Below are 27,443 nucleotides of genomic sequence, written 5' to 3'. Positions count from 1 at the left end.
CACTGCAGCCCCAACCTCTTGAACTCAAGTGATCCTCCAGTCTCAGCCTGCTGAGTAGTTGAGACTACAGGCATGCACCACCACGCCTAGCTAATTTTATTTTATTTTTTGCAGAGACAGGGTAAAAAGGGCAGGCCGGTCTTCAACTCCTGGATTCAAGTGATCCTCTCACCTCGGCCTCCCAAAATGCTGGGATTACAGGCGTGAGGCACCATGCCCATCTGGAGCAACTTTCATAGACATTAAACAACTTTATAAGGGCAACGAAATTAAGCCATAGGTGCAAAATCCTATACCACCTCACTCACACACAAAGTACAGGCAATGCAAACATTCACCTGGGGTTCGGTCCTAGATAGGAAGCTACTTACAATGCAAGATTTTAGGTTCCCTGAAAAGAGACCTTTAACTTCTAAATATCTTCTCATCTCTTTGCAGATGCTGCAATTTCACAGCAGTTCCTTCCTTCGCGCCTGTAAAACAGTGGCAACAGTAACTCTTCTCCTGCCTGCCCATCAACTTTGTGAACGGCGCGGGGCACTGGGGTGGGGCTTGGGAACTATAAGGCACCATATGAAAATATGAAAAGGAGAGATTGGCCGGGCGCAGTGGCTCCCGCCTGTAATCCCAGCACTGGGAGGCCGAGGCAGGAGCATCACCTGAGGTCAAGAGTTCGAGACCAGCCTGGGCAACATGGGGAAACCCGGTCTCTACTAAAAATACAAAATAAGCCGGGCGTGGTGAGCATGCCTGTAATCCCAGCTACTCGAGAGGCTGAGGCAGGAGAGAATTGCTAGAACCTGGGAGCAGACGTTACAGTGAGCTGAGATCGTGCCATTGCCCTCCAGACTGGGCAACAGAGTGAGACTCTGTCTCAGAAAAAAAAAAAAATCAGGAGAGATTATTACTGAGAGATGGGGTCTCACTGTGTTGCGGAAGCTGGAGTGCAATGGCACGATCCCGGCTCACTGCAACCTCAACCTCCAGGATTCAAGTGATTCTCCTGCCTCAGCTTCTCAAGTAGCTGGGATTACAGGCTCGCGCCACCACGCCCAGCTAAGTTATTGTATTTTTAGTAGAGACGGGGGTTTCACCATGTTGGCCAGGCTGGTCTCGAACTCCTGGCCTCAGGTGATCCACCCTCCTCGGCCTCCCAAAAAGCTGGCATTACAGGTGTGAGTCACGGAGCCCGTCCAAGGGAGGGTATTACAAATAGACGGGGGTCTCGCTATGTTGCCCAGGCTGGTCTCTAACTCTTGTGCTCAAGCTGTCTTGCTTCCTTAGCCTGTCCATTCGCTAGGCTTACAAACATGGGACCCCGCGTCTGGCTGAAAAGAGGTTATCATTAAGGATGAGAACCCCTTGGCCAGGGAAGCCCTGCGTAAGCAACGCCCCTTCCTTCAAAGGGATGCCCCGCTCCCTCCGCCCACCCCCAGCCTTCTTGCCGGGGCTCCCGAGGACACGACTCCCGGCTCTGCCACCTTCTGATAGGCTTGCGAGACCGAGGCTGCAAAGAGAGCCGCGCCCCCATTGGCCAACCGGCGAGTCCCGCGCGCCCCCTCCTGGGAGATGTAGTCCTGGGAGCCGATGGTCCCCGCGACTCCCGGGTGTGACGTTGAAGATATCGGCCTTCTGAGCCTACTGCGGTGGTCAAGAGGTGGGTGTCTTTGGAAAGTGGGTAGTGAGAGTAGCGAGGATGCGGGTGAAGAAAACCCAAGGGCCCCAAATTCAACATAAGCGAGGTTTGCGAGCGCTCAGCAAGGTACAGACCTACTTCGAATCCGGGCGCAGAGCGTTGGGGGTGGGGGAGGGCGCAAGCTCCCCGGCCAATCAGACACGAGCAACCTCAGCCCAACCCCGGAGACCCCTCCCCCGCCCCACTGAAAGGGGAGGAGCTTGGGCTGTTTCAATGGCCTTGGGTTGGAGCAGGGGAGAGGGTGGCTCCGTTTGCCTCCTCGCTTTGATGATGCTGTGCGAGCGGCTTCGGGGGCCCTGGGGACGTGCGAGTCACTGAGGGTGGGCTGGGACTTGGGGCCCGCGTCCGTATCCCCGCCGATTGGTCCGCCCCGCCTGCGAGGCGAGGTCCTCCGGGATTCCTAGAGAGGACGCGGAAGTGCTTTCGGGGGGGTGGGATCTAACCGTTTAACCCCGTTGGACAGGGCAAGATTGGACTTGGTTACTTCCGGCGAGGAAGTATTGGGAAGTGTCGGCTTCGGTTTCTCTCCGTGGGAAGAATCGCATCTTCCCAGCCTCGGCTGCGGGGAGCTTGATGTTCCAGGAGAGCTCCCCTAGAGTGGGGCCTTGAGGGGAGAGGGCAGGGGCTTCGTGACTGGACGGGGGTCCTGTCCCTAACCTTGACCCGGCCACAGTCTCTGTATCTCTGGGTCAAGGGCCATTCTGAGGAATCCAGGTTCAGATGTGTACCTTATAAACGCTGCTTCTCTTTGGGACCGATGGAGTCTCCCCTTGGCCTGTCAAGCTCTTGTAGGTTAGAGGACAGGCTCAGTTTTGACCATTATAATGATTTTCACCCCTATTCCGACTTAAGTTTGTCTTATGGTAGAGAGAAGGAGCGGCTGCGTCTGGACTAGTCTTGTCCCGTTGTTTATATGGAATGTAAAGTTCTTCACTCTAAAACTGTGTTTTAGGTTGGGCCTGATGTTAGATTTGTATGGCTCTCTAATACACTTTTTAAATGTTGGCGATATTCCTTATTATCATTTTGTGGGTGAAGTGATGGCTACCTTGTAGTCCTTATTTTTAAGTAATTACTTTGTTGAGTGGTCATCTTTAGTATAGATGACCTCTTTGCCATCTGTCTTTGCTAATAATGATTCCCAATACGTCAGTAGGTTGCATGCTACTGAAAGTGTCCTTCAGAAGATCTTAAAGAGTAGAAAACCAATTGGTTCAGTGTAACACAGCCAGCCTCAAGGGACTTCCCTCTGAGTTGGAATGATAATGACCGAATCCCGGGAAGTTATAGACTTAGACCCCCCAGCTGAGACTTCCCAGGAGCAGGAAGACCTTCTCATAGTGAAGGTGGAAGAAGAAGACTGCACCTGGATGCAGGAGTACAACCCTCCAACGTTTGAGACTTTTTACCAGCGCTTCAGGCACTTCCAGTACCATGAGGCTTCAGGACCCCGGGAGGCTCTCAGCCAACTCCGGGTGCTCTGCTGTGAGTGGCTGAGGCCCGAGCTGCACACAAAGGAGCAGATCTTGGAGCTGCTGGTGCTGGAGCAGTTCCTGACCATCCTGCCTGAAGAGTTCCAGCCCTGGGTGAGAGAACATCACCCTGAAAGTGGAGAAGAGGCAGTGGCCGTGATAGAAAATATACAGCGAGAACTTGAGGAACGCAGACAGCAGGTGAGTCAAAGAGAAGCTATACGAGCAGTGAAGGAGAGGAGTGAACGATCTGCTGAGCAGGGGTGAGATTCTTAGTCCTCTGGTGCTTCATTCATATTCTTTTGTTCTCCTGGGATTAGGTACCCTGTGACTTCCTGCCACTCCAGCAAAGAGAAGCAATATCCATTGTGTTAACCTGTAGAAGACAATCTGCGATTTTGTTTATTTTTTAAATTACTGGATTGATTGATTGATTGATTGTTGAGACGAAGTCTCGCTCTGTCACGCAGGCTGGAGTGCAGTGTCGCAATCTCGGCTCACCGCAAGCTCCGCCTCCCGGGTTCCCGCCATTCTCCCGCCTCAGCCTCCGGAGTAGCTGGGACTGCTTGGACCCGCCACCACGCCTGGCTAATTTTATTTTTTATTTTTTATTTTTGTATTTTTAGTAGAGACGGGGTTTCACTGTTTTAGCCAGGATGGTCTCGATCTCCTGACCTTGTGATCCTCCCACCTCGGCCTCCCAAAGTGCTGGGATTACAGGCGTGAACCACCATGCCCGGCCACTGTGTTTATTTTTTGAGTGACATGATACAAAATTCAAAGAGGTACATAAGGTTATAATGAAAAGTAAGTTTTCCTCCTATCCCCAATTTCTCTCAACTGCCTAGTTCTCATCTGTGTATTCTTACAGAGCTGTACCATATTATGTATGTATAAGCATATATATATGTCTCATACTTTGGAAAAACGCAATTGTCTTTTAAGTCACTGTACACTTCTGCCTCTTTTTTCTTATATCTTGGTTTCTTCCATGCCACTGCCATTACAGCTATCTTGCTCTTTGAAATTGCATTGTATTAACTTCTGTGGAAGGAGTTTGAGTTGTTCCATTTAAATTGTTCCTTGAGATTGTTTATAAATTTGTATTATAACAAACTTTGCTGCAATGAATATCTCACCTATGTATGAATATATATATGTATGTATGTAATATACATATGTATGTGTATTTATACATATGGGCTGGGCACGGTGGCTCACACCTGTAATCCCAGCACTTTGGGAACCTGAGGTGGGAGGATCACTTAAAACCAGGAGTTCCGGCCGGGCGCGGTGGCTCAAGCCTGTAATCCCAGCACTTTGGGAGGCCGAGACGGGCGGATCACAAGGTCAGGAGATCGAGACCATCCTGGCTAACCTGGTGAAACCTCGTCTCTACTAAAAAATACAAAAAACTAGCGGGCGAGGTGGCAGGCGTCTGTAGTCCCAGCTACTCGGGAGGCTGAGGCAGGAGAATGGCGTAAACCCGGGAGGCGGAGCTTGCAGTGAGTCGAGATCCGACCACTGCACTCCAGCCTGGGCCACAGAGCAAGACTCTGTCTCAAAAAAAAAAAAAAAAAAGCCAGGAGTTCCACACTAGCCTGGGTAATGTAGCGAGACCCCATCTCTACCAGAAAAACAAACAAAACATTAGCTGGGTGTGGTGGCATGCACTTATACTTCCAGCTACTCAGGAGGCCGAGGCAGCAGGATCCCTTGAGCCTGGGAGTTTGAGGCTGCAGTGAGCTGTGATTTTGCCACTGCATTCCAGCCTATGTGACAGAGGCATACCCTATTTCAAAAAAAAGTAAAAAGTTAAAAAATTTAAATTGAAAAAATATATGTGTATAAAATTAACTGTAGGAGTGCTTGAAACTCAAAATTGTTGGCTTAGATGTACATTTGTAGGCTGGGCACGGTGGCTCACACCTGTAATCCCAGCACTTTGGGAGGTCGTGGTGGGCGGTTCATGAGGTCAGGAGATCGAGACCATCCTGGCCAACATGGTGAAACCCCGTCTCTACTAAAAATACAACAATTAGCTGGGTGAGGTGGCACGTAATCCCAGCCACTTGGGAGGCTGAGGCAAGAGAATTGCTTGAACCCGGGAGTCGGAGGTTGCAGCGAGCCAAGATTGTGCCACTGCACTCCAGCCTGGCGACAGAGCGAGACTCCATCTCAAAAAAAAAAGTACATTTGTAATTTTGATAGCTGTTGACAGGCTCGTTCCCTCATAGAGGGTATAACAATTTAGACTACCACCAACAATGTATGAGAGAAATTTTGTGGCCATAACCTGATAGCACAATGTTACCAAAATTTGTGATAATTGCCAGTACATAAGATGCAGTATTGGCCAGGCACAGTGGCTCACGCCTGTAATCCCTGCACTTTGGGAGGCTGAGGCAGGTGGATCACGAGATCAGATCGAGACCATCCTGGCCAATATGGTGAAACCCCGTCTCTACTAAAAATACAAAGATTAGCCCTGTGTGGTGGCATGTGCCTGTAGTCTCAGCTACTCGGGAGGCTGAGGCAGGAGAATCACTTGAACCCGGGGGGCAGAGGTTGCAGTGAGCCGAGATTGCACCACTGCACTCCAGCCTGGACGACAGAGTGAGACTCTGTCTCAAAAAAAAAAAAAAAAAAGATTCAATATTTTATTTCTGTGAATTTTTTTTTTCTTTTTCTTTTTTTTTTTTTTTTTTTTTTTTGAGACAGGGTCTTACTCTGTCGCCCAGACTGTAGTGCAATGGTGCAGTCTCGGCTCACTGCATCCTCCACCTCCCAGGCTCATGCGATTCTCCTGCCTCAGCCTCCCAAGTGGGTGGGATTATAGTCATGCGCCACTACCGCCTGGCTAATTTTTTTAGTTTTTTAATTTTAATTTTTTGAGATGGAGTCTCGCTCTGTCTCCCAGGCTGGAGTGCAGTGGCGCAATCTCATCTCACTGCAACTTCTGCCTCCCGGGTTCAAGTGATTCTCCTGCCTGAGCCTGAATAACTGGGATTACAGACATGCACCACCACACCCAACTAATTTTTGTATTTTTAGTAGAGATGGGGTTTCGCCATGTTGGCCAGGCTGGTCTTGAACTCCTGACCTCAGGTGATCCTCCTGCCTTTGCCTCCCAAAGTGCTAGGATTACAGGCATGAGCCACCATGACTGGCTTAATTTTTGTATTTTTAATAGAGACGGTGTTTCACCATGTTGGCCAGGATGTTCTCAAACTCCCGACCTCAGGTGATCCACCTACTTTGGCCTCCCAAAGTGCTGGGATTATAGGTGTGAGCCACCACGCCCGGCCATTTCTGTGAAATTTCAATTGGAATTTCTTTTGTTTGACCACAGCATATATTTTTAAGGATTATTTGTATGCCCTTTTCTGTGGTGAATTATCTGTTTATATTCCTTATCTTTTTTTTTACCTATTAGAAACAATAAGCATTGTGTCTGTCATATGAGTTGTAAGCGTTATTTTTCCAGTTTGTTGTTTGTCTTTGCTTGTGGAGATTTTTGTTTTTAATGTTTTCTTTCTTTAGAGATAGGGCCTCACTCCATTATCCAGGCTGGAGTACAGTGGCACGATCATAGCTCACTGCAGTCTTGAACTCCTGGCCTCAAGTGATCCTCTTGAGTAGCTAGGACTACAGGCACTTGCCACCACATACAGCTAAACTAAAAAAAATTTTTTTTGTAGATGAGGTCTTGCCAAGTTGCCTAGGCTGGTCTGGAACTCCCGGGCTCAAGGGATCCTCCTGCGTTGCCCTCCCAAGGTGCTGGGATTACAGGTGTGAGCCACTGTGCCCAGCTAGGTTTTAAATTTTTTTCTTTTTTTTAGACGGCGTCTTGCTCTGTCACCCAGGCTGGAGTGCAGTGGCCTGATCTTGGCTCACTGCAACCTCCGCCTCCTGGGTTGATTCTCCTGCCTCAGTCTCCTGAAGGTTTTAACATTTTTATACAGTTAGTTAAGTATTTTATTTTATGGTTAATGGATTTTGTTTATTTTTTATTTTTATTTATTAATTTAATTATTATTATTATTATTTTTGAGATGGAGTTTCACTCTTGTTGTCAGGCTGGAGTGCAATGGCATAATCTTGGCTCACTGCAACCTCCACCTGCCAGGTTCAAGCAATTCTCCTGCCCCAGCCTACTGAGTAGCTGGGATTACAGGCGTGCGCCACCACACCCGGCTAACTTTGTGTTTTTGTTAGAGATGGGGTTTATCCATGTTGGTCAGGCTGGTCTTGAACTCTTTACCTCAGGTGATCTGCCCGCCTTGGCCTCCCAAAGTGCTAGGATTGCAGGTGTGAGCCACCGCTCCCGGCCTGTTTATTTATATTTTTGAGACAGAATCTTGCTCTGTCACCCAGGCTGGAGTGCATTGGTACAATCTCAGCTCACTGCAACCTCTGCCTCCCAGGCTCAAGCGATCCTTCCACTTCAGCCTCCCGAGTAGCTGGGACTATAGATGTATGCCACCAGACCTGGCTCATTTTTGTATTTTTAGTAGAGGCATGGTCTCGCCATGTTGCCCAGGCTGGTCTCAAACTCCTGAACTCAAGTCATCCACCTGCTTCTGCCTCCCAATGTGTTGGGATTACAGGCATGAGCCACCATGCCCGGCCTGCAGCTGTCTCTTAACGGAACTCCTACACCACATTTTACCAGTACCAGGAGGGTTCGGAAAAAAAGTGCTTTGAAACCTAAGGGAGGGAGAAAACGGGAAAGGAACTTACTACATTCCAATGTGTTAGTAGTGAACTAGTACCTTCCAGAATTGGCAGGTTCTAGAGAGTGGTTGTGGCAGAGTAATTGTGTATACCTAGGGCTGAGCCAGAACCAAAAACAGAAAGGGGGAGGACTGTAGCATGCAGGGTGTGAGGTAGCCTCAGTCTCGATGTTGGTCTGTCCAGTGTGACTTCCTGAGTGCTATGATGACTATTCCAATCTCCCTTCTCACCTCTATTTCCTCTTCACACACTGGCCTTCTTATGGTTCCTGACTGTACCAGACATCCTCTTTCTGCCTAATTTTCCTTCCTTCCCTCCCTCCCTCCCTTCCTTCCTTCCTTTTTCTTTTTCTCTTTTCTTTTCTTTCCTTTTCTTTCTGTCACCAAGGCTAGAGTGCAATGGTGTGATCATAGCTCACTGCAGCCTTGACGTCCTGGGCTCAAGTGATCTTCCCACCTCAGCCTCCTGAGTAGCTGGGACCACAGGGACATGCCACCATGCCTGGCTAATTTTTAATTTTTTGGAGAGACAGGATCTCACTGGGTTTCCCAGGCTTGTCTTGAACTCCTGGGCTCAAGTGATCCACTTCAGCCTCCCAAGGTGTTGAGATTACAGGCATGAGCTACCCCTACCTGGCCCTGAGAGAGTTTTTGAGTGTTCTGTCTGCCTGGGTCACTTCTGCGTTTTTCCTGGCTGGCTTCTTTTCATCCTTTTTTTTTTTGAGATGGAGTCTTGCTCTTGTCACCCAGTCTGGAGCGCAGTGGCCTGATCTCGGCTCACTGCAAGCTCCGCCTCCCGGGTTCACGCCATTCTCTTGCCTCAGCCTCCTGAGTAGCTGGGACTACAGGAGCCCGCCACCACACCCAGCTAATTTTTTTGTATTTTTTTTTTTAGTAGAGATGGGGTTTCACTGTGTTAGCCAGGATGGTCTTGACCTCCTGACCTCATGATCCGCCCGCCTCGGCCTCCCAAAGTGCTGGGATTATAGTTGTGAGCCACGGAGCCCAGCCCTTCTCAACCTTTAAGTGTTTACTTAAGGGACACTTCCTCTGGAAAGCCTTCCCTGGCCTCCCAGTCTAAAATAGGTCTCCTCTGTTCTGTCTCATGGAATTAGTTTCTTTTCCTTTCCAACATACAGCCCAGTTTGTAATTATGTATTTTTTGTGTTTTGATGTGTTTGATGAACGTCTTCTCCAACTAGAAGTAAACCATATTTATTAAATAACTGCATAATCAGTGCCTGGCTCATTGTAGATGCACATTAAATATTTGGCAAAGGAATGAATGAAAGTCCACTGTGACTCTGCTGATTTCTTTCATAGCCTTCTCTGTAACTGTACTGATCGGTTGTGGTTGTGGTTGTTAGATTGTCGCCTGCCCTGACGGGCTTCCTCAGAAGATGGCACCACCTGGAGCAGTGCAGGAGTCCTGCAGTCTCCAGCCCCTGACCGTGGACACCCAGCCAGAGCAAGCACCACAGAAGCCTCATCTCCTGGAGGAAAATGGTGAGGCTCAGTGATGCAGTGGAACAGATAGAGCTTGAGAATGGGTGTCTTGGCCATGTGGCAGGCACCATCTGCAGGAGAGGGACTCTAGGCTGAGCAGCCCCTCTACAGCCTGCAGGGTCTAGAAGCAGAGAAAGGCCAGGGACCTGGAGTTGAGTCCCTGGTGTTCCATGAAAGCCATCCCTAGGATGTCTAGGAATTACACCAGTTTCATTAAAAAGCTACAGTGCAAATGATGACAGCTCTGGGTACAGGGACTGTTAAAAGATCTACAGGTCTTTTACAAAAGTATCACAGATTTTTGCTTCTCTGTCATAGATTGTCTTTCTTTTATTTTTGAGATAGAGTCTCGCCCTTTTGCCCAGGATGAAGAGCAGTGGTATGATCTTGGTTCACCGCACCCTCTGCCTCCCAGGTTCAAGTGATACCCTCACCTCAGCCTCCCGAGTAGCTGGGACTACAGGTGCCTGCCACCATGCCCAGCTAATTTTTGTATTTTTAGTAGAGATGGGGTTTCACCATGTTGGCCAGGCTGGTCTTGAACTCCTGGCCTCAAGTGATCCACCTGCCTTGTCTTCGCATAGTGCTGACATTAGAGGTATGAGCCACTGTGCTCAGCCTCCCTCACAGATTTTCTTGTCTTAATGCTTATGTTAAAAAAAAAAAAAGCTCCCCAGTTCCTAATTGCATTCATTTCTCGCTGCTCATTCACTCACCTTGAAATCTAACTTAAAGTAGCTTTTCACAGTGACCTTTAAAACATTTATTCTCTCTTTTTTCCTCCCCTCCTCAGTTTTATTAACCAGTCTTAGATACACATCAAGTTAGAAAAAAGGAACAGCTGAGTATTATATTATGATGTGTTCAGTCCCTAATCAGAAGCCCTTGGTGTCAGATATATTTTAGAATTCAGCATTTTGCAGATTTAGTAAGGTAATATGATTTATTTATTTTATTTTAATTTTTTTTGGATAATATGACTTATATACCACACATCAAACTAGCAACAGGGTTTGAGTTGGTACCTGTAATCACACACATTAATATTTCTGCAGTGAAATGTGTGCATTTTTATACTAAGTTTATTAAATAAAGATTTAAATACCTTCACATCAGGTCAAATTTTGCTGTCAAATTAGTTCAACGCCTAAGTTTAATGAAAGGAAAGGAACACCTTTGGTATTTCAGCTTTCAGATTTCAGCATTGTGGATAAGAGACTGTGGATAAGGAACTGTATTTTCTCGGTTTAATTCCAGACTTCTAGGCTCCGTTTGTTGGTCAGGTCTTTCCCTTGATATGTGTCCCTGCCCTAATCATTTCCAGCTTTCCTTTCACTGTGATAAAAAGAACAGCAGCAGCAGCAGCAGCGATGTGGCTTCCATAGCATGTGCTCTGTGCAGGAACTGTTCTAAGCATTTTCCCTAAAAGCACTCATTTAACCCTCAGTGTACCAGGAAAAATAGATCTCATGGTTGACCCTGTGGGGCCAGTGAATCCTTCTAATTTTTTTTTCTGTTTTTTTCTATTTTATTTATTTTATTTTATTTTATTTTTCCTGAGACAGAGTCTTGCTCTATCGCCCAGGCTGGAGTGCAATGGCACGATCTCGGCTCACTGCAAGCTCCGCCTCCTGGGTTCACGCCATTCTCCTGCCTCAGCCTCCCGAGTAGCTGGGACTATAGGCGCCCGCCACCACGCCCAGCTAATTTTCTGTATTTTTAGTAGAGACAGGTTTCACCATGTTAGCCAGGATGGTCTCGATCTCCTGACCTCGTGATCTGCCCACCTCAGCCTCCCAAAGTGCTGGGATTACAGGCGTGAACCACCGCGCCCGGCCATTTTTTTCTATTTTAAGAGTCATTTTATGCATAGTTGACAGAAGAATCAAAGGATAGTGAAAAACAACTTTTTAGAAACTTTAATATATCAAGTACATTTTTATGTGTGAACATCATAAAAGAGGAAAGAGGCTGGGCACAGTGGCACACACCTGTAATCCCAGCAATTTGGGAGGCTGACGCAGGCAGATCACTTGAAGTCAGGAGTTTGAGACCAACCTGGACAACAGGGTGAAACCCTGTCTCTACTAAAAGTACAAAAATTAGCTGGGTGTGGTGGCATGAGCCTGTAATCCCACTTACTTGGGAGGCTGAGGCACGAGAATTGCTTGAACTCGGGAAGTGGAGGTTGCAATAAGCTGAGATTGTGCCAGAGCACTCCAACGTGGGTGACAGAATGAAACGCTGTCTCAAAAAAACAAACAAAAAAAACGGCTAGGCGCAGCGGCTCACGCCTGTAATCCTAGAACTTTGGGAGGCTAAGGCAGGCAGATCACAAGGTCAGGAGATCGAGACCATCCTGGCCAACATGGTGAAACCCTGTCTCTGCTAAAAATACAAAAATTAGCAGGGTGTGGTGGCGTGCACCTGTAGTCCCAGCTACTCGGGAGGCCGAGGCAGAAGAATTGCTTGAACCAGGGAGGCGGAGATTGCAGTGAGCCAAGGCTGCGGCACTGCACTCCAGCCTGGCAGCAGAGTGAGACTCCATCTCAGAAAAAAAAAAAAAAAAGAAAAAAAGATACAAGAATACTGTTGGCTGGGTGCTCACAATTGTAATCCCTCCACTTTGGGAGGCCAAGGTGGGTGGATCACCTGAGGTCAGGAGTTGGAGACCAGCCTGGCCAAGATGATGAAACCCCATCTCTACTAAAAATACAAAAAATTAGCTGGGCGTGGTGGTGCGCGCCTGTAATCCCAGCTACTCAAGAGGCTGAGGCAGGAGACTCATTTGAACCCGGGAGGCAAAGGTGGCAGTGAGCCAAGACCACGGCACTGCACTCCAGCCTGGGCAACGAGCAAGACTCTGTCTCAAAAAAGAAAAGAATAGTGTCACACAATGCTTTTAGAAAGTCCTTCTAGCAAAATGTGATGGTCCAGAATCTCTTACTATCTTCTTCTTATTGCAAAATACTCTGTGATGAAGTCCTTCCTGTTGAATGACTCACAAGATAAGAATGCCATTTTCCATTTTGAAATTAGAAATACATTTTTCATCATTGATTCTTGAGTTTAAGAAAATTCATCTAGGATGTTATCATTTGAAACTCATTCTAGAAGCTCTGTTACACTTTCAGTTTCATCATTCTCATTGGAGAGTGTAGCTGTCTTTCTGTGTCATCTTCTGAATTGACTGATAATAGTCGTCCTCTGCAAATTTTCCTCTCTGCCAATGTGGGCAGCAAATGAAAAATTCGGAATTCTCAACCATGTTCAATGAAAGCTAAACAAAGGTGTTAGTGATCTTATTTTTGGTATAAAAGAAAGTAGCTTCATGCCTGTAATCCCAGCATTTTGGGAGGCTGAAGCAGGTGGATCTCTTGAGCCCAGGAGTTTGAGACCAGCCTGGGCAACGTGACGAAAACTCGCCTCTACAAAAAATACAAAAATTGGCCATGCACGGTGGCTCATGCCTGTAATTCCAGCACTTTGGGAGGCCAAGGCGGGTGGATCATCTGAGGTCAGGAATTTGAGACCAGCCTGACCAACATGGCAAAACCCCATCTCCACTAAAAATACAAAAAATTAGCCGGGCATGGTGGTGGATGCCTGTAATCCTAGTAGCTACTTAGGAAGCTGAGGCAGGAGAATTGATTGAACCTGAGAGGTGGAGGTTGCCGTGAGCCGAGATTGCACCACTGCACTCCAGCCTGGGTGACAAGAGCAAAACTCTATCTCAGAAAAAAAAAAAAAAGCCAGGCATGGTTGCACACACCTGTGTCCTGGCTATACCAGAGGTTGAGGTGGGAGATTGCTTGAGCCCAGGAGTTCGAGGCTGCAATGAGCTGTGATGGTGCCACTGCAGTCCAGCCTGGGAGCCAGAGTCAGACTCTGTCTCCATAACAAAAAATTAAAAATGAAATTTAAAACTTCTCAGAAAAGCCTGGGGCGGTGACTGATGCTTGTAATTCCAGCACCTTGGGAGGCTGAGGTGGGTGGATCATCTGAGGTCAGGAGTTTGAGACCAGCCTGGTCAACATGGTGAAACCCCGTCTCTACTAAAAATATACAAAAATTATCCAGGTGTGGTGGTACATGCCTGTAATCGCAGCTACTTAGGAGGCTAAGACAGGAGAATCGCTTGAACCTGGGAGGAGGTGGTTGCAATGAACCGAGATTGTGCCACTGCACTCAGGCCTGGGCAACAGAGTGAGACTCCATTTCAAAAAACAAAACAAAACAAACAAACAAAAAAAACTGCTCAGGAAAGAAATGGGAACACTAGAATTGTGTACAGTACACCTGGATGTGCCAACAGGTAATCCTTGCAGTAGCTCAGTGGAATAGCTGTTACTGTTATCCTTCTGTTAGAAATTAAGCTCAGGGCTGGGCCTGTGGCTCACGCCTGTAATCCCAGCACTTTGGGAAGCCAAGGCGGGCAGATCACCTGCGGTCAGGAGTTTGAGACCAGCCTGGCCAACATGGTGAAACCCCATCATCTCTACTAAAAATACAAAAAAAATTAGCTGGGTGTGGTGGCAGGGGCCTGTAGTCCAGCTCCTTGGGAGTCTGAGGCAGGAGAATCACTTGAGTCTAGGAGATGGAGGTTGCAGTGAGTGGAGATTGTGCCACCGCACTCCCGCCTGGGCGACAGAGCAAGACTCCGTCTCAAAAAAAAAAAAAAAAAAAAAAATTAAGCTGAGGCCTCGAGAGGTTTAGTTGATTTGTCCCACATCACAAAGCTAGGGAATAACAGAACTGGGATTTGAACCCAAGCAGCCTGACTGAATCCATCCTCCTCCCATCTTCTGAGCCATCTCGTCTTTGCTTTTTTTTTTTTTTAAAACAGGGTCTCACTCTTGCCCAGGCCAGAGTGCAGTCGTGTGACTGCAACCTCTACCTCCCAGGTTCAAGCGATTCTCCTGCCTTAGCCTCCCGAGTAGCTGGGATCACAGGCATGTGCCACCACGCCTGGCCACATCTTGTCTTTGCTTCAGCACCAACTTCTCCTAGGCACAGACTGCTCCCTCCTCGAGTCACTTGGGTTCTGTCCACTTTCAGGGTTTCTCTCCATCCGGCTCTTGTCCTTTGTTTCCAGCTGCTTCTCATCCTCTGTGCCCTGTTAACCAGACCCTAGCTGGTTTATTTTAGCAAAATTACTCTTCATTCGGACATAGACCTTACTCACCATTTTCATCAACTTATGTATTCAGTCTTTAGCCAGTCCTGGTTTCAGATGCCTTCTCTGCTTTTGGCTTTCATCTGTAACCATTGTCCTGTCCTTTTTGTGTCATTGCTCCTTATTCCCTAGTCATTGGAAATCAGCAAGCCATGGATGCCCCGAGATCTCCAGGACTCCAGATCTAAATACAGGGTCTAAACTGTCCAGTTACAGCTTAATCACAGGCAGGCTGTGCAAGTCAAGGCACAGGTGGATGGTGAGATCCAGACATGCTGTGGATCTTAGACAAACAGCAAGCAGAGGTGACCTCGGGGTCAGGTGGTCCCTGGCTTCCAGAGGCGAGACGTCTGGGTGTTGCGCATGCTGTTCCTGCTGTGGGGAAAGCACCCCATCTTCCCCATCTCCATTCCTACAGTCCAGAGTCACTTTCCGGGGAAAGGCTTTGCTGCTGCCCCTGCCTCCCCTGCTCCACTCTGTAAGTGCCCCTGCCTCTGTGGTCCCACGGGAACTTGGGTCAACTTTCGTCATGGCACTCTTCATGCTGTGCTGTAAGGCTTGCCTGTGTGCCCTTCCTGTTAGGCCAGGGGTATCCAATCTTTTGGCTTCTCCGGGCCACACTGGAAGAAGAATTGTCTTGGGCCACACAGAAAATACACTCGCACTAACCATAGCTGATGAACTTAAAAAAATAAAAATTGCAAAAAAAAAAATCCCATATTTCTTTTCGTGAGACAGAGTTTCACTTTGTTGCCCAGGCTGGAGTACAATGGCGCGATCTCAGTTCACCACAACCTCCGCCTCCTGGGTTCAAGCGATTCTCCTGCCTCAGTCTCCTGAGTAGCTGGGATTACAGGCATGCGCCACACGCCCCGCTAATTTTGTATTTTTAGTAGAGATGCTTTCTCCATGTTGGTCAGGCAGGTCTTGTACTCCCGGCCTCAGGTGATCCGCCTGCATCAGCTTCCCAAAGTGTTGGGATTACAGGCATGAGCCACCGTGCCTGGCCCTTCATAATGTTTTAAGAAAGTTTACAAATATATGAGCCGGGCATGGTGGCTCACGCCTGTAATCCCAGCACTTTAGGAGGCTGAACCAGGCAGATCACTTGAGACTGGGAGTTCGAGATTAGCCTGGCCAACATGATGAAACTCAGTCTCTACTAAAAACACAAAAATTAGCCAGGCATGGTGGCACATGCCTGTAATTCCAGCTACTCGGGAAGCTGAGGCAGGAGAATCTCTTGAACCCGGGAGGCGGAGGTTGCAGTGAGCCAAGATCGCACCACTACACTTCAGCCTGGACAACAGAGCGAGACTCCATCTCAAAAAGCAAAACTAGCCAGGTGCGGTGGTGGGCGCCTGTAATCCCAGCTACTTGGGAGGCTGAGGCAGGAGAATCACTTGGACCCGGGAGGCGGAGGTTGCAGTGAGCTGAGATTGCACCACTGCACTCCAGTGTAGGCAACAGAGTGAGACTGGTCTTAAAAAAAAAATAAAAAAGAAAGTTTACAAATTTGTGTTGGGCCACATTCAAAGCTGTCCTGGGCCGCAGGCCGCGGGTTGGGCAAGCTTGCATTAGACAGTAGTTTTTCAAGGTAAGAATTGTTCTGTCTGTTCCTGAGATAGGCAGATAGAGAGTAGTTTTAATACACACTTCTTGACTGAATAGAAAGTAACCATGGAAATTCTGGAAGGGATTTCTGAGGCCATGGTAATCCAAGAGTGGTCCAGGGAGCAGTAGCACCAGCATCACCTGGGAGCTTATTAGAAATGCCAACTAGGGGCCGGGCACCGTGGCTCACACCTGTAATCCCAGCATTTTTGGAGGCCATTGCAGGCGAATTACCGGAGTTTGAGACCAGCCTGGACAATGTGGTGACACCCTGTCTCTACTAAAACTACAAAAATTAGCCAGGCTTGGTGGTGCACACCTGTAATCCCAGCTACTCGGGAGGCTGAGGCAGGAAAATTGCTTGAACCTGGGAGGCAGAGGTTGCAGTGAGCTGAGATGGTACCACTGCACTCTAGCCTGGGCCACAGAGTGAGACTGTCTCAAAAAAAAAAATTTAAAAAGATATGCAAACTCTCAGGCCTCACCCCAGGCCTTTTCAGTCAGCATCTGCACGTACCAAGATCCCCTAGGGGATGTAGGTGATTTATTTGTACATTAAAGCTCGAACAGCCCTGGGCTGTTAGGAATGCTTCAGTTTCATGGAAGATGTGGGACTTTGGTGGTTCTTCAAGTTAATAAAATTTGATCGTGGCAAAGTAGAATGCATCCTTTGTTTTTCTTTGGAGAGGGAATCTTGCTCTGTCACCCAGGCCAGAGTGCAGTGGTGTGATCTCAGCTTACTACAACCTCCACCTCCCGGGTTCGAACAATTCTCCTGCCTCAGTCTCCTGAGCAACTGGGACTACAGGTGCCCGCCACCATGCCCGCCTAATTTTTGCATTTTTAGTAGAGATGGGGTTTCACCATATTGGCCAGGTTCGTCTCTAACTCCTGACCTTGTGATCTGCCTGCCTCAGCCTCCCAAAGTGCTGGGATTACACGTGTGAACCACCGTGCCTGGCCCCCACTTTTTATTTTATTTTTATTTTTTTGAGATGGAGTCTTGCTCTGTCGCCCAGGCTGGAGTGCAGTGGCGCGATCTTGGCTCACTGTAACCTCCATCTGCCAGGTTCAAGCAATTCTCCTGCCTCAGCCTCCTGAGTAGCTGGGACTACAGGCACCCGCCACCACACTGGCTAATTTTTGTATTTTTAGTAGAGGCGGGGTTTCACCATATTAGCCAGGCTGGTCTCGAACTCCTGACCTTGTGATCTGCCTGCCTTGGTCTCCCACAGTGCTGGGATTACAGGTGTGAGCCACCACACCCAGTCTTTTTTTTTTTTTTTTTTTTCTGAGACAGTGGCTGACTCTGTTGCCCAGGCTGGAGTGCAGTGGTGCAATCTTGGCTCATTGCAACCTCTGCCTCCTAGGTTCAAGTGATTCTCATGTCTTAGCTTCTCAAGCAGCCAGGATTACAGGCATGTATCACTACATCTGGCTAATTTTTGTATTTTTAGTAGAGACGAGATTTTGCCTTGTTGGCCAGGATGGCCTTGAATCCTGGCCTCAAGTGATCTGCCCGCCTTGACCTCCCAAAGTGCTGGTATTACAGGCGCGAGCCACTGTGCCTGGCCACAGAATGCATCCTTTATAGCAGAATGACAAGCAAGGATTAGCCTGACCAACGTAGGAAGTCTAGGGGAAAGGAGATAACACAGTGTGAGAGGATCCAGAAATTAAAGGGTCTTGACAGCCAGGCAGAAGAATTTGGCTTCAGTGCAGTAGGGGCCATTATGGATTCCTGAGCATAAGAGGAACATGATGGCAATGAGAACCGGGCAAAGATGTTCTCACTTAAACCTCTTTTTCTCCTCCCTTAGCCCTTCCTGTTCTCCAAGTTCCTTCCCTTCCCCTGAAGGACAGCCAGGAGCTGACAGCTTCACTTCTCTCAACTGGGTCCCAGGTGAGCTGGTGCCCCTTTGCCCTCAGAGAGGACCCATCCTGAACCTTCACCAGGAGTTCAGTTTATTTAGCCAGTGACCAGGCCCATCTTGGGTTGGTACCTTCATTCCTTTGGCCTTTTTCCTTTCTGCCTAGTCCTTCCCCATCCTCTTTGAGGCACAGTTCCTCCTTGTTTCTTTTCTTAATGAGCCCAGTTCTTCCCCTCACTCCAAATTTGGATATAGGGAATGAGAATTTAGTGGAGATCTCCTGTTTCAGAAGTTGGTGAAAATTGAAGAGGTGGCTGATGTGGCTGTATCCTTCATCCTGGAGGAATGGGGACATTTGGACCAGTCCCAGAAGTCCCTTTATAGGGATGACAGGAAGGAGAACTATGGGAGTATTACTTCCATGGGTAAGGATTATTTCATCTGCATGGATTAGGACATCTTTATTTTGTTATATTATAAAGAGTATTTCTAGCACACCCTATAATGGCATTTATGTTTTATGTGCTATGACTTTGCTTTTTTTTTTCTTTTTGTAAAAGAATAAATCAACCTTCACTTTCTTATTCAGCTTATTCTGATCATTTCCATCTTAAGAGTATGATTAGACACTGATAGTACCTGGGGGGACTGTTTTTGCAATCCAGCAAATGCTAACTTTTTACTACTTTAAAATAAGAGCGGGCTGGCTGTGGTGGCTCATGCCTGTAATCCCAGTATTTTGGAAGGTCGAAGCGGGTGGATCACCTGAGGTCAGGAGTTTAAGACCAGTCTGGCCAACATGGTGAAACCCCATCGCTACTACAAATACAAAAATCAGCCGGGCGCAGTGGCGGGCGCCTGTGATCCCAGCTACTCAGGAGGACTTCATTACCATTCTTAAGTCACCGATACCTGTTTTATGATGTTCGCCTTGGCACCTACATTTTACGTGTCATATCGCTTCTTGAATTTTGTGGCCCTATTTCTAAGTTATAATCCTGGAAGCTAATATTTAATTGTACTGTCTGGAGCAGTTATAAAAATCTCAGCACTCCTGCAAACATTTTGGAGATTATAGCTTTTAGTCTTTTTTTAGTAAATTCTTTTAGAAGAACCACTCTATCAGGCATACTGGAAGACTTCAGATGCAAACATACACACTGCAAAATATATTTATTTTATTTTTTTATTTTTTTGAGATAGAGTCTCGCTCTGTCTCCCAGGCTGGAGTGCAATGGTGTGATCTCGACTCCCTGCAACCTCCGCCTCCTGGTTTCAAGCAATTCTTCTGCCTCAGCCTCCTGAATAGCTGGGGTTACAGGCATGAGCCACCACGCCCGGCTAATTTTTGTATTTTTAGTAGAGGCAGGGTTTCACCATATTGGCCAGGCTGGTCTCAAACTCCTGACCTCGTGATCTGCCCAGCTTGGCCTCCCAAAGTGCTGGGATTAACAGGCGTGAGCCACCATGCCCAGCCCACAATGCAAAATTTCTTTTGAAAAGCACTGTGTCAGTTTACATTGTTTAACCATTTCAGTTTGCTTACAGGCTTTTATTTAACAGGTATAGAGCTGACTCCTGCTCTTTTAAAATTTCCATATTTATTTGTATTTATTTCCTTTTTTGATTTATTTGTGCATGCCTCTGTTCATTAATCTATTGGGATCTTGGTAGTCTTTTTTTATTTTGATGTTTGAATTTTTGTGGAAAAAAGTCAAATTTATGCTTTAAAATTATTGATTAAATCAATAATTTTATTATTGATTTTTCATGGAGCCTTTTATCTCAGTGAATTACTCATATAGTATAAATGTTATATTTAATGCAAATTTAGAAAATTTTTCTTCTTTTTAAATTAATTACCAATAGCTTGCTTGTTTATTTGAGCCTGTTACTCTTGCTTTATCTTTTTCAGTTACTTTACAGGTACCTAATGGATTTCAGAGTTTGAGGTTCTTGGCATAGTTCTTTTCTGTGGTATTCTCTAAGCAGTTTTAAATGTGTAGTTTCTGATGTTTTTCTCATTCTCTGTCTCTTCATTACAACATCTGTATTTATCACTTCAGTACACTATTCTACATAATCACATGGCCGTGGTTTCTCCCTCCTTCACTTCTCTTGGAAGGCCATATTAGATTATTTTCAGATCTGCGGATTTCTATTAATTACAGCATCACCAAAAGTCAAAATTAAAGAAAGTACTCATCAGATTTAGAAGTGAGATTTTTACAACGTAAGTAAATGAGTCTTGGAGGCAGCAGTTTCTGTGGAGGGAGCGGCAGGGGTGTTGGGGAACAAGAGACAGTTTCTTTGAAGATTGCGAAGGAGTGGAATTTGAAAAAGCTATCATAGATGAATGTAAGGACTTTGTCTCTGAAGGGGAAATGAGGCCTGGTCACTGAAAGAATAATGGGTTGGATGGGTGGATTGTTTTTTGTTTCTTTTTTTTTTTTTTTCCCCGACAGATCTCGCTCTGTTACCTAGGCGGGAATGCAGTGGTACGATCTCGGCTCACTGCAACCTCTGCCTCCCGGGTTCAAGCTATTCTCGCGCCTCAGCCTCCCGAGTAGCTGGGATTACAGGCACCCTCCACCACACCCACCTACTTTTTGTATTTTTAGTAGAGGTGAGGTTTCACCACGTTGGCCAAGCTAGTCTCAAACTCCCGACCTCAGGTGATCCAACCGCCTCGACCTTCCAAAGTGCTGGGATTACAGGCGTGAGCCACCACGCCTGGACCGTATGTTTTTTTAATGGGAGAAATTTTCAGCATATTTAAGTGCTACTGGAGAAGAACTAGTAGAGTAAAATATGGAAGCAAGGAGGAGCAGATAGGCTGTGTGTGGTGTCTCATGCCTGTAATCCCAGCACTTTGGGAGGCTGAGGCAGGCAGATCACAAAGTCAGGAGTTTGAGACCAGCCTGGCCAACATGGCAAAACCCTGTCTCTACTGAAAATACAAAAATTATCCAGGCATGGTGGCACACACCTGTACTCTCAGTTACTTAGGAGCTGAGGCAGGAAAATTGCTTGAATCTGGGAGGTGGAGGTTGCAGTGAGCTGAGATCACACGATTGCGTTCCAGCCTAGGTGACAATGTGAGACCCTGTCTCAAAAAAAAGAAAAAAAAAAAATGGAGGGGCAGTTAGGTGATGTGGGGAGATCCCTGGAAAGCAGGAAGGTATGGTGAGATCTGGGATACAGGAAGGAGGAAGGACTGACCTTGGCTCGAGAGACATGACTCCATAGAGAGACAAGGGGAGGAGGAAGTGAACACGCTGTCCTGTTGAGCGCAGGAACTCATGCCTGTAATCTCAGCACTTTGGGAGGCCAAGGAAGGAGGATCACTTGAGGCCAGGAGTTCAAGACCAGCCTGGGCAACATAGTGAGACAAACCCTTACAAAATATACAAAAATTAGCCAGGCGTGGTGGTGCACACCTGTAGAGGCTGAGGTGGGAGGACTGCTTCAACCAGGGAGTTAGAAGTAACAGTAAGCTGTGATTGTGCTGCTGTGTTCCAGCCTGGGTGACAGAGCTTGCTCTGTCTGTGCAAACCTTATTAAACATCAGTGTTTTGAGTAAAGTATCTTGCTGATACAGATGCACAAAGGAACTAATTTTAGCCACTGAAGCATCCACGTTTATCAGTGACTGCTGAACGTTAACCTAGCTCTTGGAAGTAGTAGGTTCTCTGGATATGGAAAGAATGTCTTTTTTCCTTTAGATTAATTCGTACCAAGCTGAAATCCTGTGGGCACTGAGAAACCTAGAAAGATCACCTTTCTTCTCAGGCTATGAATTCACAGGAAGAGGAAGGTGAAGATGGAGTTAGCTGCATAACCTGCTATCCAATTTCATTAAGAATATTGCCCAGTTGCGACCGGGTGCGGTGGCTCACATCTGTAATCCCAGCACTTTGGGAGGCCGAGGTGGGCGGATCAGTGGGTCAGTAGTTTGAGACCATCCTGGCCAATATGGCAAAACCCTGTCTCTACTAAAATTACTAAAATTAGCCGGGCGTAGTGACTTGCGCCTGTAGTGCCAGCGACTCGGGAGGCTGAGGCAAAAGAATCGCTTGAACCTGGAGCTGCACTCCAGCTGGGGCAGCAGAGCGAGACTCCATCTCAAAAAAAAAAGAAAAAAGAAAAATGAAAAAGAATATTGCCCAGTCACGTTGGCTCACGTCTGTAATCCCAGCCCTTTGGGAGGCTGACGTGGGAGGATCACTTGAGCTCAGGAGTTTGAAACCAGCATGGGCAACATAATGAGACCCTCATCTCCACAAAAAATACAAAAATTAGCTGGGCATGGTGGTGTGTACCTGTAGTCCTAGCTACTCGGGAGGCTGAGGTGGGAGGATCGCTTGAGCCCAAGAGGTTGAGGATGCAGTGAGCCATGATTGCCCCACTGCACTCCAGCCTGGGTGACAGAGTGAGACCCTGTCTCAAAACACACACACGCGCGCACACACACGAGAACATTTAACATGATACAGGTATTTGCAAGTGCCATACTGAGAGGAGACCCTCTTCGTTCAGTGGAATGACTGATTTCCAGTCTCCTTCCTTTGAACCTTCTTTGCCAGCTCTTCCTTCCCTAACCTCCTCCACTTTTCTGCTTGAATATTTTTCATCCCATCCCGGTACTGTAAAAGTCCCTTTACAAAATCATGGATCCCTAGCACTTGTCAGTTTCACTTCATTATCCCCTCATTTTATTTCTTCAAATTCAAGGAAGAGCTCATTTTTTCATTCTCCCTCTGTTATTTCAGGTTATGAGTCCAGGGACAATATGGAGCTCATAGTGAAGCAGATTTCTGATGACGCTGAATCACACTGGGTGGCGCCAGAACACACCGAAAGGAGCGTTCCCCAGGATCCAGACTTTGCAGAAGTCAGTGACCTTAAGGGCATGGTACAAAGGTGGCAGGTCAACCCCACCGTGGGGAAATCAAGGCAGAATCCTTCCCAGAAAAGGAATCCGGACGTGATCACAGACCTCAGCCCTAAGCAAAGCACACATGGTGAGAGAGGGCACAGATGCAGCGATTGTGGCAAATTCTTCCTCCAAGCCTCAAACTTTATTCAGCATCGGCGCATCCACACTGGAGAAAAACCGTTTAAGTGCGGAGAATGTGGGAAGAGCTATAATCAGCGGGTGCACCTCACCCAGCACCAGCGGGTCCACACGGGGGAGAAACCCTACAAATGTCAGGTGTGCGGAAAGGCTTTCCGGGTGAGTTCCCACCTGGTTCAGCACCACAGTGTCCACAGTGGAGAGAGGCCTTACGGCTGCAATGAGTGCGGGAAGAACTTCGGTCGCCATTCGCATCTGATCGAACACCTAAAACGCCACTTCAGGGAGAAATCCCAGAGATGTACGTGTGAAGAGTTTATATCCAGGGGATAAATGGAGGCAAAAAGCAAAAGGTGTTTTATTAGTGCAGTACAGCAGGATAGATGCGTGGTGATACTGGGAGGGGTAGGCCGAGGCAAAGGTTATCGTTTGTTTGGTTCTTATTTATTTATTTTTTGAGACAGTCTCACTCTGTCACCCAGGCTGGAGTGCAGTGGAGCGATCTCGGCTCACTGCGACTTCCGCCTCCTCGGTTCAAGCGATTCTCCTGCCTCAGCCTCCCAAGTAGCTGGGACTACAGGCACGCACCAGCACACCCGGGTAATTTTTGTGTTTTCCGTAGAGACAGGGTTTCCCCACGTTGGCCAGGCTGGTTTTGAACTTGTGACCTCAGGCGATCCACCCGCCTTGGCCTCCCAAAGTGCTGGGATTACAGGCGTGAGCCACCGTGCTGGCTGTGCTCTCAGCTCTTAGTGGTTCCTTCTGGTAGTTCCGTATTTTAAAATACTACTACTATTATAAGTTGGCTCATCAATTATAGATGTTATCCATTGACTTTCTATGGTAGTGAGGATTTGGCTCTCTTATATGCTTTTCTCTCTTTCCCTCATTACTTTACTTATTTTAAAACAATAGCCTGGGTATAGTGGCTCATACCTGTAATCTCAGTGCTTTGTGAGGCGGCTGAGCTGGGAGGATTACTGGAGGCCAGGCGTTCAAGACCACCCTGGGCAACATAGCAAGACCTTTTCTCTACAAAAAAATTTAAAAATTACCTGGGAATGGTGGCACGTGCCTGTAGTTCCAGCTCCCCAGAAGGCTGAGGCGGGAGGATCTCTTAGCCCAGGAGTTCAAGACTACAGTGAGCTATAATTGTGCCTGTGAATAGCCACTGCACTCCAGCCTGGCCAACAGAGTGAGACTTCTTCTCAAACAACAAACAAACACAAACCCAATAAAATAACAGTAGTACAGGAAGCTTGGAGAAAATAAAAAGAAAAAAATAAATCACCCGTAATCATATCACGCTAACTAATAGAACTGTTATTACTTAGAATGCTTCCTTTGTTTTTTCATAAGTCTGTTTTATGTAGTCATACTCAGAATTAAATGTTAAGCGTACACATTTTCCAGTGCTGTTCAGCCCTCCTGTTTATTTCTGACAGGCTGCCATTGTGTGGTGGCATTGTAATTTCCTCAACTGTTCCCAGTTGCTGAACTTCAGATTTTTTCTCTTTTCTCCTGATAACTGTTTATGCCCGTGGCTTTTTCTTTTTTTCTTTTCTTTTCCTTTTTTGAGATGGAGTTTCACTCTCGTTGCCCAGGCTGTAGTGCAATGGCAGGATCTCAGCTCACTGCAACCTCTGCCTCCCAGGTTCAAGCGATTCTCATGCCTCAGCCTCCCGAGTAGCTGAGATTACAGGCATGTGCCACCATACCTGGCTAATTTTTCTGGTATTTTTAGTAGACAGGGTTTCACTATGTTGGCCAGGATGGTCTTGAACTCCTGACCTCAAGTGAGCCACCATGCCTGGCCAGTATTTTTAAACATCTGTTCAAGTGACAGTAAATTTATCTGTGAATGAGATCATCGTAAACTGTGCTGTGAACTTAAAGGCCCTTACTAATATTCTTCAGATGATTCTAAGACCAGCCAAAGTGCTTTTCTTTTTTTTTTTTTTAAATTCTGCCTTTGATGGTTACAGCCACGCTGCATCTTCCACCATGGTATAGAAGTCAGTAAAGTGTCTTTAAAGTTCTGGGTTGAGCTGAGCTATCCTCTCAGCTAGTGTTTTCCCATTCTACTTGATGATTCCCTCATTTGGGAAATCCACCAATAGTGCTTTGGACTTGAAAAGCAATCGCTTTAAAAGTTATCTGTTGTTTTATACCTTCCCTGCAATTGTTTCTATGGCTAGTTTCCCCGTGAGTACTCACTTGCCTCCCCCAATTTTTGTTTCTTGGGGTTTTTTTTTTTTTTTTTTTTGAGATAGGGTCTTGCTCTGTCACACAGGGTGGGGTAAAGTGTCAGGATCTCAGCTCACTGCAGCCTCCACTTCCTGGGCTGAACTAATCCTCCCACCTCAGCTTCCTGCATAGCTGGGACTACAAGTGTTCACCACCACACCCAGCTAATTTTTGTATTTTTTTTGTAGAGAAGGGGTCTGACTCTGTTGCCCAGGCTGGTCTCGAACTTCTAGGCTTAAACGATCCTCCAGCCTTGGCCTCCCCAAGTGCTCGAATTTATAGGTGTAAGCCACCATGCCTGGTCCTCCCTCATTTTTTGGATCAAAGGGGGAATACATGTTTTGCACATCCAGCCATATTATTGAGAGTCTCTGTTGCTAGTTGCACAGGATCTGCAGTGAGCTGAACAGAGATACAGTCCATGCCCTCATGGAGTTGATGGTCTGGTGGGGGTAGGAGATAGTAAAGGTGATGAGCGTTCCCAAAGGAGAAGGATGACGTGCCGGGGGAGGAAAACTGAGGCTAGAATGTTGGCTAAGGGTGAAGGGGGCAGGGATTGCTGTATCGCCCACCCTCTTGACAATGCTTCTGTTGGCTCATTTTGCCTTATTTCCTGACTCCTAGTCAGATATTCCCTGACTCCAAACCCTCTTCATCATCCTTTGCTCCCATTCTTCCAGTTTTTGTCAGTTGTCACCATCCAGTTGTGTATTTGTTTTTTGTTTTTCTTTTTTGAGATGGAGTCTTGCTGTGTCACCCAGGTTGGAGAGCAGTGATACGATCTCGACTCACTGCAGCTTTTGCCTCCCGGGTTCAGGCGATTCTCCTCCCTCAGCCTCCTGAGTAGCTGGGACTACAGGCACCTACCACCATCTCTTGCTAATTTTTGTATGTTTAGTAGAGACAAGGTTTTACCATGTTGGTCAGGCTGGTCTTGAACTCCTGACCTCAAGTGATCCACTTGCCTCAGCCTCCCAAAATGCTGGGATTACAGGCACGAGTCACCACACCCAGCCTGCTACATTTTCTTTATCAACTCATTGCTCGACGGGCACTTAGATTGGTTCCATATCTTTGCAGTTGTGAATTGTGCCACAGAAGACATACGCTTACAGTCTTTTTGGTGTATTGCTTTTTCCTTTGTGTAGATATACCCAGTAGTGGAATTGCTGAATCAGCTGGCAGATCTACTCCTGGTTCTTTAAGAAATCTCCATACTGTTATCCACAGAAGTTGTATTAATTTATCTCTCACCAGCAGTGTATAAGTGTTCCCTTTTCACCACATCCATACCAACATCTATTGTTTTTTGACTTTTTTTGAGACAGAGTCTCGCTCTGTTGCCCAGGCTGGAGTGCAGTGGCACAATCTTGGCTCACTGCAACCTCCGCCTCCTGGGTTCAAGCAGTTCTCTGCCTCAGCTTCTGGAGTAGCTGTGATAACAGGGCACCCACCACCATGCCCAGCTAATTTTTGTATTTTTAGTAGAAATGGGGTTTCACCATCTTGGCCAGGCTGGTCTTGAACTTCTGACCTCGTGATCCACCCACCTCAGCTTCCCAAAATGCTGGGATTACAGGCGTGAGCTACCTGTACCCGGCCTTTTTTTTTTTTTTTTTGAGATGGAATCTTGCTCTGTTGCCCAGGCTGGCATGCAATGGCGCAGTCTTGGCTTACTACAACCTCCGCCTCCTGGGTTCAAGCGATTCTCCTGCCTCAGCCTCCCGAATAGCTGGGATTACAGGCGCCTGCCACCATGCCCAGCTAATTTTTGTATTTTTAGTAGAGATGGGGTTGCACCATGTTGGCCAGGCTGGTCTCGAACTTCTGACCTCAGGTGATCCACCTGCCTCGGCCTCCCAGAGTGCCAGGATTACAAGTGTGAGCCACTGTGCCCGGCCTTTTGACTTCTTAATAATGGCCATTCTTGCAGGAGTAAGGCAGTATCTTACTGCGGCTTTAATTTGCACCTCCCTGATTATTAGTGATGTTGAGCATTTTTGTCATGTTTGTTGGTTATTTGTATATATTATTTTGAGAAATGTCTC

The 27,443-nt window shown here is 47.0% G+C and overlaps 3 protein-coding genes across 9 annotated transcripts in view; 1 reads left to right on the top strand and 2 right to left on the bottom strand.

Moving 5' to 3' along the window:
- ZNF394 (zinc finger protein 394) overlaps window positions 1-469 on the bottom strand; it is a 103,083-nt gene extending 102,614 nt beyond the window's left edge. Inside the window, exon 1 of the mRNA XM_050783987.1 lies at window positions 372-469. Coding sequence (XP_050639944.1) covers window positions 372-428 — 57 coding nt within the window. The 5' untranslated portion in view covers window positions 429-469. The remainder of the gene's footprint in view (window positions 1-371) is intronic.
- The window catches only part of ATP5MF (ATP synthase membrane subunit f), a 140,104-nt gene that overhangs the window by 48,278 nt on the left and 64,383 nt on the right, over window positions 1-27,443 (bottom strand). The window lies entirely within an intron of this gene.
- The window catches only part of ZKSCAN5 (zinc finger with KRAB and SCAN domains 5), a 33,550-nt gene that overhangs the window by 2,741 nt on the left and 3,366 nt on the right, over window positions 1-27,443 (top strand). Inside the window, exons 2-7 of one of the 6 annotated variants that reach the window (XM_050783958.1) lie at window positions 439-1,657; window positions 2,853-3,369; window positions 9,272-9,410; window positions 18,021-18,103; window positions 18,361-18,496; window positions 22,844-23,449. In XM_050783958.1, coding sequence (XP_050639915.1) covers window positions 2,956-3,369; window positions 9,272-9,410; window positions 18,021-18,103; window positions 18,361-18,496; window positions 22,844-23,449 — 1,378 coding nt within the window. In that variant the 5' untranslated portion in view covers window positions 439-1,657; window positions 2,853-2,955. The other 5 variants (XM_050783959.1, XM_050783962.1, XM_050783960.1 and 2 more) reach the window with 5 other exon arrangements.

Source organism: Macaca thibetana, chromosome 3 (genome assembly GCF_024542745.1).
Source record: "Macaca thibetana thibetana isolate TM-01 chromosome 3, ASM2454274v1, whole genome shotgun sequence".
Lineage (NCBI taxonomy): Eukaryota > Metazoa > Chordata > Mammalia > Primates > Cercopithecidae > Macaca > Macaca thibetana.
This window is presented reverse-complemented; position numbering and strand designations above follow the sequence as displayed.